General features: G+C 35.1%; 1 protein-coding gene across 3 annotated transcripts in view; it reads right to left on the minus strand.

Annotated features, from left to right (window-relative positions):
• The window catches only part of STK3 (serine/threonine kinase 3), a 225472-nt gene that overhangs the window by 161986 nt on the left and 48480 nt on the right, over positions 1-15006 (minus strand). For all 3 annotated transcript variants that reach the window (XR_013815003.1, XM_079796718.1, XM_079796717.1), the window contains exons 5-6: positions 4349-4513; positions 3686-3853 (exon numbers count right to left, since the gene is read on the minus strand). Coding sequence is in view for 2 of the 3 variants with exons in the window: in XM_079796718.1 (XP_079652844.1) it covers positions 3686-3853; positions 4349-4513 (333 nt within the window). In the remaining variant the exon portion in view is untranslated. The remainder of the gene's footprint in view (positions 1-3685; positions 3854-4348; positions 4514-15006) is intronic.

Below are 15006 nucleotides of genomic sequence, written 5' to 3' on the forward strand. Positions count from 1 at the left end.
CATAAGCCTATATTGCTACCAAAAAGTAAGTGGGGAACAAAACACACAAAAATTAAATCTGTCTATATTTCCTGCCCCTCTGGAACAAACTCAAAAGGCTCATATTTAAAGTTAATAATTATAATGATGGCATAATATGGTTGGTAGAGTTCTTATTTTTGCTGGCCACTCCTCCATTTGCATACAGATGTGATATACAGTTGACCCTTGAACAGCACAGGTTTCAACTGCATGTGGATTTTCCTCAATATGTGAAATGTATTTCCTCTTCTTTATGATTTTTTCATAACATTTTCTTTTCTCTAGCTTACTTTATTAAGATACAGTATAAAAAAGATACAGTATAAAAACTATAACATACGAAATATGTTAATAAACTATTTATTTATATGTGTTAATCAACAATAGCCTATTAGTAGATAAGTTTAGAAAGAATCACAAATTTTCATTTACTCGGGGGGTCGGCACATCTAAGCCCCACATTGTTCCAGGGTCAACTGCAAACACAGAAGATATTTCTTTGGTATCTAGGCAAGAACATGGCCTAGCTTGAGCTCATATCTCAGTGCTGCCACTTACAAGTTGTGTCATCTTAACAAATAACATAATCCTTTAAATATCCATTTCATCCAACCCACTCATTAAAATGAAGATTAAAATATTTATTTTACTGAGCTGTTTAAGAAGAAATTTTAATTTAAAAAGAAAACTTCAATATTTCACTCACTGATCAGAGTTTTATATCCTACCAGCTTTCTCGTACCTTAACTACAACTTTATCTGCTCTCTAACCTCACTGAAAAGACTGATACTCTGAATTAATTGGTTTGGGGTAGGACTCAGGCACCAGAAATTTTTCAAAGCTCCCCAGGGAACTGGCTATGCAGCAAAAGTGAAGAACATTGTCTAGCTCCTTGATCCCTGAATTTCCTTATACTCTCTCCTCTCTTTCCAGACTATACCCCATTTGTAACCCTCAACTATCCTCTGAACAGTATTCTTAAATGCACTGTAGACCCATCCTTCTAAGACACTCATTCATTATAACCCAAACCTGGGATCAAGGCCATAATGCACTCCATTCCATGGCTGAGCATTCCTAGAGGCAAGCCAAGATTGATAACACTACAACCTCCACTTTCCATCTTTAGCTGGGACTTAAACATCTTGTTTCTATCTTGGACAGTTTTCTTTTATCTTCCCATCCCACCCTCCCTCACCCCCACCAAACTATTCAAACCTTGATGAAACAGTAAATATTGTTAAATTTACTGATATCTTTTTAATATTCTTTGTGACAAAATGGGAAATACACATAATGCACATGTGCTCCATGCAGAACAATGCTTATCTCAAGGAAAAGCATTTGTGTGACTGAACGGCAAGCTTCACGAGCTGTAACTAGTTTTTCAAGGAACACCAATTTTACTTGAAAAACTAACTGATAGAAAAACCACAGCTATTCACACTTGGTTATTTGACAAGACATTTTCTCAAAAATGAACCAAGTCAATCTATCATTTCAAGAAAAACTGTAGTATTTGTTTACAATGATAAAAATCTGAGGTTTCAAGTGAAGATTCAACTTTTGGAAAACTTCTATCTGCAACATGGTCTGGATAGTTTCCCAAGACTTGCAGTTCATACTCTAATTTGTAAGGTAGTTCACAAACATGAGGTAAGTTAAATAATGATAATTTACATAGCAACTTAAAACCATATGGTGCTTAGAAATGCATAAGGCAACACTTGATAAAATAGCCAAAGAACTGTAGAGTCAAGAGTTGCCTATACACAAATTATAAAGGACAAAAGAAATCAACATAGATAGTAACTATCAAGGAAGAATCTACTAGAAGTAAAAACTGAGGTGGGACTTAAAAAATGGGTAGAACTTCAATTGGTAGAAAAAAGTGAGGAAGGCATCCTAGAAAGTATGATTAAAAGATAGATTAGATAGATAGAATTTAAAGCGATATAATACCTTCAAATATATTCTTACTATTTCATATTGTTAAATCAAACTGTCAAGTGATATTTTAAGATCTTGGAAAGTAGGGCCATATATTACAATTCTTTGCTATCTGCTAGAGAGACTATTTGAATGGGAAAATAAAATTTACACAAGGAGGAAACAGACAGTAATAGTCTAAGTCCTGGGACAAGTCCCAGCTCTGGCCCTTAGCTAGGTTGCCTTGGATAATTTCGTTTACCTCGCAAAGCCAAACTCAAATACACCTAATTGGAGAATCACTCTAAAATCATTCTAACTAAAAGTACCAAAGATAAATAATATAAGATAATCAGATAAGGAATGAGAATCTGTGTTACCGATATTATGCTGACCTTGTACATATTTTTCAAGTTATTATTCAACAAATTCATGTTGTTTTTATTTTTCATCTTAGCAAAGGAATTCATAAGCAGAAGAGGATAATACATATTTTACACCACTGTATTACTCAAAAAACTCTCTGTAAAGTGGCAAGCAAATTTATTAATATTTTAGGCATGGTGCGCTGTACCTTTATTATTGAAATTCAATCCATAACATTGCAACATCAGAAATAATTACAATTTATTCTTCTCCAGATATTCTAAAATACTGCATTATTTTTCCTCCCAACTATTTACTTCACACATTTCTCCAGTCACCCGGACACCATCTTCTCTCTTTACACACACACACACACACACACACACACACACACACACACACTCCTCTCTCCCTTTCTTTCTCTTTGCCCTTCATTCTAATATCCCTTCTTCTTGAGGTGACTACAGCCACTAGAGGGCAATAAGTTTACAAAGATAAATATACTGATCTATAATAAATTGAGATTCACATACTAATAAATGTAAAAACTGTATTATCACAAACCCTAAAGCACAGGCAATTAGGCTTAAATATGCAAGGTATGTACTTCAATTCAAAAATTATCCTGGAAAAGGTGTTCATAGAGCATATAACATTCAATAAAAGAGACGGTACATTTTCTCACTAAGCACTAACTAAAGAAATAAGATTAATTTGCTAACAAGTACACGGCGATATTAGAAATCAGAATTTTAAAAATACTGTATTAGCCTCAGACAAGAGAAGAAAAGGGGGAGAAACAAAAACACAAGACGGGCAGCCCTGGCCGGGAGGCTCAGTTGTTTGGAGCGGCATCCCATGATTCTGGTTGGGGCACATATGGGAGGCAATGTTTCTCTCCCCCCCACCCTCTGAATAAATAAACATATTCTACGGTGAGGATTTAAAAACAACAACAAATAAACAAAAACACAGAAAGGCAGAATTTGTAGGGTGAGTAGAAAAGGAAGAACTGATTTCTACCAATGCCTCCACTGCAACCTGGAGAAAACAATGAATTAAAGAATGCAGTGAACTTACCAACGCTTTCCTCTATTGAAAAGCCAGGGAAATTTTACAGGTATATCTTGTGGGGAGGGAAACAGTATTGTAGAGAGCATACATAGCTTTCACTTCTTTTCTCACAAGTAAGGATTTAGAGGGAGGAAGTTAACTGTCACTATTCTTTGACAGATAATTTTACCATTTCTGCACAGAACCTAAATTCAGATGAATGTATTTAACTTACTTTATATTTACTTACACTGACATTACAACACTGCAATGCTTACAACATTGACATTTTTAGAAAAACCATCATTTTCTTACCCTCATTGGATGAATGTCAGCATAAGGCGGTTTTCCTTCAGCCATCTCTATAGAAGTAATGCCAAGAGACCAGATGTCAGCCACACAGTTGTAGCCTATTTCTTGAATTACCTCAGGAGCCATCCAAAATGGAGTTCCTATCACAGTATTGCGTTTTGCCATTGTGTCCTGTAAAACATTACACAGTCATAAATACTAGTACAAAAATACTGAGGAATCTGTTTGCCAGCATACTCTTAAAACTATGTATGTGAAAACCTCAATACTACAACTTACAGATGAAATTGACTATTTTCCTAAAATTTCAGCTAGTTATAACATGACATATTTAAGAATTTTTAATTCTAAAATGAGTCCACAAGTAACTTATCTCCACTATCGTCATTAAGGACAGTACTATAACAAGGGAAGTTACACAAATTAACCCACGTAGCTTTCCTCTTTGAACACTTAAGCATTTCAATGACTACATATATTTTCGTATTTACTCAATGTTTCTTAAGTTGTAAATAAAACTAATAAAAAATACTCTAATTATGGCTCCTTCTACCCAAGAACAATGAACTTATACATTTCTTTCCATACCCCCAAAAAGTTATTAAAGTTTAGACACAATTAAACCGACACATAAGCCAAAAGTATTTCCAAAATTATTACACTTACTGTTAACTGACCAGCCACGCCAAAATCAGCCAATTTTGCATGTCCTTCTGTATTGAGAAGAATATTTCCAGCTTTTATATCTCTGTGTATTTTTCTCATAAAGTGTAAATATTCTAGTCCTTTCAAAGTAGATTTAAGAATAGTTGCAATTTCATCTTCTGTTAACTGGAATGAAATATTTAAAAAAACTGATTGAAATACCATGTTAGATAAACTCTTACAAGAGAGCAGGGTAATAAGCACTCCTTTCTGATGACCATCAAAACTCCAGGAAAAGGCTACAAGTAAAAATCTGAGAACCTCTTCTGGTTCTTTGATAATCTTTGTCACTCTAATTACACACTTTACTAATGAAAGAAAATTTCATCATTAAATTTCTCCTTTCTTTAAAATTATAAATGTCATTTCTAAAGCACATAACATCCCAAAAATCAACAGGACCCTAAGATACCAGTTTCTTCCACATCTTCTAACAATGAGGTAACAATACTGCAGCTATCTGTCCTGAAAAAAAAAATTCAGACACTCTTCCCTCTGATGCATCCTATTCTTTCTTTTTTAAAATAGGGTGCTTTTTAATAAATTAATGTTCATTTTTAGAGAGAGAAGAAGGGAACGTGCCCTGACCAGGAATTGAACAGCAACATTTCCTTGCAAGGAAAGACCACACCCAACCAACTGAGCCACACCCACCAGGGCGCAAACCCATTCCTGATGAAAACAAAAACCAACAGTTTTACATAAAGCAGAGGAAAGGTGAAGGGTGGATTGCCAAGAGACTCCTGCATGAAACACCAAAAACACTCCTCCTGCTTCTAGCCAGGGCATTCCTCACACACCCACACCATGGATTTCTGACCCTAATAATGAGAACTGAAAAAAAATGAACACGTCAGAGACAGACTAGGAAAATGGAAACACAAACTTGAATAGACATTTCTCCAAAAATATACCAGTGGCCACACATGAAAAGATAGATGTTAAACATCATCATCATTTGCCATTAAGAAATGCATATCAAAACTCCAACAAGGTACCACTTCATGCCCACAAGGATGGCTATAATTAAAAAAAAAAAATAGAAAGCTGTGTTAGTAAGCATGTGAAGAAATTAGAACTCTCATACATTGCTGGTGGGAATGCAATATGGTACAGCACTATGGAAAACAATATTTAGTTAGTCAAAACACTGAAAAGAAAAGTTAAACATAGAATTACCATATGACCCAGCAATTCTATTTCTAGTTATACACTCAAAAGAATGGAAAACTGGTACTCAAACATAAATGTTCATAGCAGTACTCTTCACAATGGCCAAAAGGTTAGTAACAATTGAAATGTCTATCAACAGATGAATGAATAAACAAATTATAATATATACATACGGTGTATTATTCAGTCATAAAAAATGAAGGAAGTACTGACATGTGCTACACTGTGAATTGACCTCAAAAACATTATGCTAAGTGAAAGAAGCCAGATATAAAAGCGCATGTATTGTATGATTCCATTTACATGAAATATTCAGAATAGGCAAGTCCACAGGAAAAAGAGCAGAGTGGTAGTTGCCAGAGGCTGGAGAAATGGGAAGCAACTGCTTAAAGGATGAAAATATTTTAGAACTAAATAGAGGTGGTGATTACACAACATTGTCAATGCACTAATACACCTGAATTGTTCACTTTTAAAAGGTTAATTTTATGTTGTGTTAATTTCACCTCGATTTTTTAAAGCCCTGACCATATTAAAATCCTTAAGCAAATTGGAAGATGGCTTATATTTGCATATGACATCAATATATCAATATCAATATCATAACTATATTATACATGTCTATGTGTATGCAGTACTTTTGAATAATGTGTTAGCTTTGGATATATGTGCTTTCTTCATAAAAAAAAAAAAAAGTAACAAACAACCTGGACCTCCTTCTGTTAACTCCTGAAGTGTCAACTCGCCCTCTCCCTTTTCAAATTAAAACACCTTACGATAATTCCAAGCCATCTCTTAATCATACACTCCTCAGTGATAATCTAAAAATCTTACTTGATAGATAACTGGTTCAGAATGCCAGTTACTCATTCAATAAATATTTACCAAGCACCATCTACATGCCAGAAATTACAGCAGTTGCTAGGGATAAGGTAGTGAACAAAACAAGAAGTGTCCTTGCTCTCATGGAGCTTACTAGGGGATGGGATAATTTGATAAAAAAGAGTATAATACAAGCTTCCATTCAAGATGGCCGGAACCACATCAAAATTACAATAAAACTAAGAACTATCATTCAGAACTGCCTGAAGTCTAGCTAAACAGAAGTCCTACAACTGAGGACATAAAGAGCCACATCAAGACTGGTAGGAGGGGCACAGGCGCAGAACGGGCTGGTCCCACATTCACATGTGGCAGTTAAAACTCGGGAGAGGTATCTCAGCTGCGGAGGTGCCCTATGAGGAGAGAAGGTTCCCAGCCCCACACCAGGCCCCCCATCCCAGGGTTCCAGTGGCAGGAAGAGAAGGTCCCATAACTTCTGGCTGTGGAAACCAGCAGAGATTGTGGCTGAGTGAGACAGAGGGTGCTGGAGTTACAGGAGTGCCTCTTACAGAGGTCACTTAATATTCTGCCCTAATCAAAAAATGATGCACCATCCAGTCATTCATACTAATACATGGATATGTCTTCATTGAAAATTATTTGTGCGATAGTAGTATTTTAACAATCCACTTGAATATTAAGGCTCAAATCTGGTATCTGTACTTTAAGACTTTTAACTTCAATTATTAAATGAAAGGTTTCTATCCCTCAATAAAATAATTTAAACAACAATAACCAAATGAAGAAATATTTTCTACAACACAAATATAACATCTTAAATTTTTATATTACTTTACAACTATAAAGGGTATTTTATGTGACTCACAACTCAATTAAGTAAACAGAAACACTGTCATCCCTTTTTATAGATGAGGAAACAATTTAGAGAAATTAAGTGGTCTATCAAATGTCACACTACTATTAAATGACAAAGCTCACGTTTTCTGACTCTACAATCTATACGTCTATTTGCCAGATGTCACAAACATAAATGTATGAACTGGTCTCAATATAAGAAAATAGGGAGTTGTCCAAGAGTGATATTCAAAATAGTTGGCAATCAGTAAAGGCAATGTCTAATGAGAACAGTAGCCAGCCATAATACTAATCAATCAGAACAGCCACCATTGGTCAAAAACAGTAATAATGGATACCAGCCATAAACAAGCAGTAAAACAATATCAGGCATGGTGCTTATTTCATCTCAGCATTCAAATTTACATTATTTTAAACTGTGTGCCAGTCAAACAAAACAAGTATAACCGGTTAATGAACTCTGCAAGTAAGAAGACTCACCTGGCCCAAAAAATAACCTTAACTGAGGACATTATAGGTGGCTTTCTGAGTATTTTATTGAAAACACATATTTAATCCCACTAAAATAAACACAGATCAGTGATTGAAATATTGTAAAAGTATTTAAATAAAAATAGAAGAAAATCAAAGTATCAAATCAGTAGGTAGGAAGAATAGTTTACAACTTAAAAAGCAAACAAAGAATTATGAGGATTTATAAGCTTTATCTATATAAAAACTATAAGCTTAGATCACAGAAAAGTATTCAGAGCAAATATAGTAAGATATTTAATGTATAGAATTAATTAGACTATAAAGAGTTCACATAAATCTTCAGAAAAACAATCAAATCCCAATAAGTAAACAGGCAAAAAATGAACACACAATTCACCAAACTAAAAATAGAGTTGGGTAATATACATGGAAAACATTAAACTGCACTAATTATCAAAGAAAAGCAAATTAAAACAATGAGGGATCAATTATAAAATTATCCCATATGGGTCATAATGTTGCTGAGTATTAACAGCACATGTGGCAGACAGGAAGAGTATAAGCCATGTGTAAAAATGACCTAAGAATGCAGAATTATTTTCCAAAAGCTCTAGATAACATTCATTCACTGAAAGAAGCATTTATTGAGCACCTAATGTACAGTCAATTAAAAAAATCTCTAGTAAACTAGTATTAACCACAGGTGAGAGCAATTAATTTAGAAAGGAAAAAGGAGTGGCATTAAAATTGGGCTTTGAATTAAAAAAAAGTAGTTCACTGTCCAGAAAAAGGAAAAACTACCAATAGAGTAATTCAAATAATTAACTGAAGAGTACAAATATAATAGTTAGGAATTGTACTCAGAAATCAAGTAAGGCCCATTTTCTTTAAAGTAAGAAAAATGATAAAAATGATGGGCAAATTTCAGCCTTCTAAGTGCCAAAATGCAGGTAAATCTTATCAGATTTGGAGAAATAAATGTTTACCTGGTCTCTCTGAAATATCAATGGTTTTAAATGAACTTCATATAAAAGCAATATCTATATCAACATTTAAGCCACCCTACAAGTATTTTGTATGACAAATGGAGAAGAATGAGAAAGGAAGGAGATAGGAATTTGTATTGGACAGGACACAGTAGGCCTTGATCTAGATGTTTATTTCTTTTGTTTTAAAGAAAGGAGGGGAGGGAGGAAGGGAGCGAAGTTTGTTTGTGTAGTCAGCTGACCATCATTTTCCTAAATATCGTTTTATTTCTCAAACCACCTTTAAATGTTTTTAAAAATTCATTTACATATAAACACAGCCAGTTACCAAAAGTGGCTTGATTTCTATTTCACAATAGAAAGAACTGCTTATACCCAATAGTATATAAAATTTAAAGGGGTATCTTTTTCATTTCTATAATTAAGACTTTTCATCACTTCAGATAGACCCATATCCAACCATATAAAAACGGCCAAGTTTATACTGAAAACATTTAGGGGAGAAAGAAAAAAAAACACATAGGAAAGAGGTTCTGCTTTATATAGAAGGAGGCAATGTAAGTTTTTAGTTCTTAAGATGAAAAACTAGATCCATTCTCAACCCACAGCTAACTCTTCTTTTAATGATATCTATCAAGAATCCTTTCCAATGAAAACTTTTAACAACAAAGTATTTCATTTGTGTATTTAATTAGGTTGTCTTCAATACATTACAGGTTTCACTTCTTTCACTGTGCAAATAGGGTAATGTCATTTTAAAATCATTTGAATCACATTTTATAGTCTTAACAAAATAAATAAATAAGTAAAAGAGGGTGGGAAAGAGATAATAAACCATGAATGAAACACTCAGTAATCAGGGATAAAAATGAGACTTTATAGCTGAGCTAATATATTAAAAGACGGAAGTCTACATCTGGTTCCAATACTGGTATGAATTCACTGGCAAATTTAAAAAGAATCTCATTGTACAAAAACAAAAAGATGGTTTTGATAGGCTTTAGTCCTCTGGTTACTTTTGTCTCTAGAGTCATATGATTAGTATAATAATATGATACATTTAATATGTCTCTGTGTATATGGTTTTGATAAAAATGGACCCACCAACTTGTCTCAAGGGCACATGCACAAGCTATTTTAAAATACACATACTGCCCTAATGTTCTTGTCAGTAAAAACAAATTGATGTTTTTTAAGTTCATACAAAATTAAAAACTTTCACTTTCTAAAAATGAATATTTGACAATCTTAGCTAAACTTAGCTTTTGACATTATTTCTGCATATAAAGTAATGCATTAATTCTATGCATAGTATCTATTATATATTAAAGAAACAAAAAAACTGAGGCATATTTCACCTTTTCAAGTGCCAGAGACAGACAGACAGAGAACTATGGATATTTCATTATAAAATTTTAAGTTTCAACTTTCACAATGTCTTGAAAACCATTTAATCAAAATTCACTAATACAATCCTTACACAGTCTTTTAAAGCCTAGATAAGATCTTGCCTCTTTCAAGAAATCAACCTGTGTATTCCCAGAGTCAGGATTTACCTATCAGTGATGCTAATGATAACATCAACAACAGCTTAGATTTACTGAGTTTTTACTGTATCAGCCACATTACAGGTATCATTTCATTTAACACCTGACCACAACCGTGGGAAGTAGGCAGTAACAAGAATTTACGAAGAGCTTGTACACTGCCCTGGCCTTCGTGGTGCTCAGAATTCAGTAGGAAGAGAAGGGCACAGGAACAAAACATTACAATACTAAGTGATACCTGCAACAACAGGACTAGCCATAGGGCACTCCAGGACAGCAGTTCCTAAAGCTGATTATGCACCAGAACTAGTATTCTTAAAATGAAGTTCAAGCCATCTAATGTAACCTCAGGCCTTGAATGATGCAATTCCTGCCAGCCTTGATGGTCTCACCACCCAATTCTCCCCCACTCTAGGAAGCCTTCACAGAGGAGGTGACTTTTGAGCTGACTCTTGAAGAATGAACAAAGTTTATCAGGTGACTAAACAGGAAAGAAAATACTAGGAATGTGTAAAGGCAATGGGCATAAAAAGGTATGAAATCCAGTACTACTGAATAGTTCTTTGAATATGGGGAAATAGTACAAAATGTGAAGGTAGATTAAGGCCAAACTGCTGCCTATACCTACAAATTCTTAAGTGGAAAGATATGATCATATTTGAACTTTTAGAGGAAAAACTCTGACAGCAGACTCTCAGCCAGAGACTAGAATTAGGAAGGCAGTATGGAGGATATAATAATGAAATCATTTATAGTAGTAGCAGTAATAGTAATTGTAGTAGCAGAAGCAGCAAGCTAGTTGTCATAGCAGCTAACATTTTGTAACTATGCCCAAAATCCCAATGGAGATTTCTGTGGTGGAATTAATAATAAACATCTTAAGCAAAATTAGACAAAATTAGAGAAGATGAAGTAGTCAGAGCATGTAGTGAAGAAGAAAGACACCAAAGGAAATTCCATACTTCTTTCATAATTCAAACTGAAGTTGCCCCAGCACTAAAAAAACAAACAAAAAAACATACGGCTTAGGCCCTCTAACCCAATAATTTTTCACAATCTATGCAATGACCATAACAACATAAGTATGCCAATACATATGCACAAATGTTTTCTGCAATGATTATAAAAACAAAAACTGAAAAGTTGGAATTTATTTTTTCCAAAGTACTGAAAAAAAACAACACACACATTATGTACACACACAGAGAGACCTGTATATATTGAATGGGAAGATAGCTAAGATATAGCAGACGTTTCTTTAAAAGGCAAAGAATAGAACACCACATATAGTATACATAAATCCCTTGTATAAAACAAGATATGCATACATGTGTGCTGAAAGAAGCCACAGGAAACTGTTAACTAACATTACCCAAAGGAAGTAAAATTTAGAAATGAGTGGAGACACTAAGTTCCTCTTCTGTACCATTTGGAATTTTTACAATGTGCTCTTATTACTTTTATTTTTTCCTTGCTTTATATAAATAAAAGGGGTGGGATTTATATATTCTGGTTAAAATGTATAGAGAATTGTGTGAAATAATTTTCAAAGACTTCCATCTAAAATAGTTAAAATTGAAGACCTGCCACTCCTAAAGAGCTAAATTTCCATTATCTAGAAAATTAACTTACACATATTTCTTCATTTTCTAAGGTTAAACAGGACTTTACTGGATAAAACACAATGATTTTTAATATGTGTTTCTAATACTAGAGAAGATCCACTATTTCAACAAATATAAAATTCTTAGATCACTACTAATTAAAAACTAAATACCATTTTTTAAAGATTTAGCTTTAACAGTAATAAAATCGCAATTTACATTTGTACGGGTTACACAATGCTCTGACACTCATCTTTGTTCCTCCCAAGAAAACACTGAGGTAGGTAAGGAAAGTAATATGATATTAGGTCCATTTTAGGATTAGGTATCTGAAATTTAGAGGAGTTACACAATGTACCCAGGGTCACAAAGCTACTAAGTAGCAACCCAGGAACTGACGCTTGCTCTTCTGGTTCCACATTCAGGAGTCTTTCCACTACAGCCCATTGCGCCAAACGACCACCGCCATGGTGTGCTAAGGATCAGGCAATGACAGGCAGTCTGCCAGGAGAAGAACATACAATTTAGAAATAAAGTGCATGAAAGTGGGCTTGACTGACGAAAAAGAAACAGGACTGGGAGAAATGCCAAGAAGAATAGCAACTAAGGTGAAGACTGGGCAGCGTACCAATAAGGGAAGCCAACGAAATGCCTTTGTGAGCTTAATTTACTTAGTTAAGGTGGAAGAGGAGAAAGGCTATTGGAAGGACTGTGTTGTAATGTGAAAAAAATCATAAAGAAAAGTGTGTATAATCCAATCAAAGGATTTAGAAAAGATGTGATGGAGCGTGATGTATTAAGATGTATTTAGTCGAAGATTAAGACGTGGCACATGATTGCTATGAGAAACTAAGGGTCTAATCCTACAGTGCATGGTCACGTTAATGATATGGCTTGGAATGTTAAGAGGCATGTGAGGAATATACTTAGAACTCGATCTCACTCTATGGAAAACACGCTAAATAAGGAGCAATAATTACTTTCCACACAAAAGGACTCTTTCTCTTAAGATTCTAGTGTAGCCCTGAACAGTAGTACCTTGAGAAAATCTTTGTAAGAGAAGGGACCAGGGCCACCAGGGTCAGGCCACCCTGATCTAAAGGGAATCTGGGTCTTTAATCCTGATGAGTAGACTTTCCAGGGGAATTCTTCCAGCAAACATTTACTCCTTACAAAGCACAAACAAGTTCCCTGAGAAGCGTCCACGTTATTGTCCCTTACTGAAACAGAAAAAAGGACTGAGGACCCAACAATTTTGACTCCCAATGTCACTAGATACCTCTTCTAACACTGTACGTTCATTTCCAGAGTTATTTTAGAGATTTTTTTGTTGTTGTTAATCCTCACCTGAGGATATTTTTTTATTTATATTTTTTAGAGAGTGGAAGGAAGAGAGGGAAGGAGAGAAAAAGAGAGAGGGAGAGAGAGAGAGAGAGAAACATTGCTGCGAGAGAAAGATATCGATTAGATGCCTCCTGCACCCACCCCAAATGAGGCCGGGGATTGACTCTGAAACCAGGCATGTGCCCTTGACCAGGAATCGAATTCATGGTCCTTCAATACACAGGCCAATGCTCTAACCGCTAAGAAACACCAGCCAGGGCGAGATTTTTTTTTTTTATGTGATTAATTCCTGATATATTTTGTTTTGATGGTTGGTAAACATATAGAAATACCTGTTATTTTTTGCCATTTTAACATCCATTTGCCTATCTCCTGCTAACATATTCTTTTTTGTTTTTTAATTGATTTCAGAGAGGAAGGAAGAGGGAGAGATAGAAACATCAATGATGAGAGGGAATTATCAATTGGCTGCCTCATGCAACCCGGGCATGTGCCCTTGACTGGAATTGAACCCGGGACCCTTCAGTCCGCCAATGCTCTATCCACTAAGCCAAACTGGCTAGGGCCTGCTAACATATTCTGATTTTCCTTTAGGAAATCACTACTTCCCCATCCTCAGACCACGTACTTCTATTAGTCAGCTCCATCTTAGCTTCAGGAGAGACACATGACCTATGTCAAAGCCAATTACCACATCACATTCCAATGGCCACACCAATTCGCTCAGAGAAAGGCACACGACCTCTTCAGAAGCAGTGAGGTACAAGACTGCTGGATTTCAACTCGAAAGGTATGATCCTGATAGCTGTTAGCAGACATATGTACCCATGAAGCAAGAGTCTGTATGCGAGTGGAGTCAATACAGAGGTATCAGAAGGACGAGAGGAATTCACATAATTTGTTTCAATCTGAATACGTGAAACTAGCCCTGCAAAGACTCTTGGTATATGAGCAAATCAATTCCCTTTTTGGCTTAAGCTAGTTTAGGCTGGGTTATCTGTAACATAACCAAGAGGAGAAACTAATGCAATAAACTTGTTAATACCAAAAAGTGGGTAAGTTCCTGGAAATGAGGTTTGTACAGGGCACAACCCACTGAGCAGACCAACTCTAAAAATGCTAGTCGTTATTCCAGATATTCAACAGTATGAGATCGCTGTAGCTTATTTCTGTTCTCTGCCCCCAAACCAAAGGGCAACAGTAACTGGGGGCAAGGAAAGCCTTTTAGAAGAAGCACGCAGACTTTTCTTAAGTCTTCTTTTTTCCTACATTTTCCTAGTACTGCCTCCCCCAGCTAATAAATATTTACTCCAAATTGTATTTAATATTTCGTTTAGGTATCTCAATTTATAAAACTCCTCCAATGCTTCAGTTTCCATTAGTTTTTATGACACACAATATAATCACACAAACCAACCCTTGGTAAAAATCAATGGTTTAGAGAAACTTGAGGAGTTAAGTAGCAATCTCTGAAATACCTAAATCTCAAAAGTAACATGTAAGCTTATATGTAAAACTTTATCTGCACATCCATCAAGCCTCACATTCCAACTTCTTTACAACCAAAATTTCTCCCCTTCTTCTTGGGAAAAAGAATTTAATGGAGCTCTCAGGTATTTACTATGAGAAAAACACTGGGAAAAACAGCAGAGCAACTCAGTAACTCCCTTCCACCCCTCACCATTCTAATTCATCCCACCCAAAAAATGAGGCTTGAGAATATGAAATAGTCAAGGTTTTAAACAATAAAAAAATGTATGGGATTCTTCCAGAAAAATACAAATCTGCTCAAC

Source organism: Cnephaeus nilssonii, assembly GCF_951640355.1.
Source record: "Cnephaeus nilssonii genome assembly, chromosome: 18".
NCBI lineage: Eukaryota > Metazoa > Chordata > Mammalia > Chiroptera > Vespertilionidae > Cnephaeus > Cnephaeus nilssonii.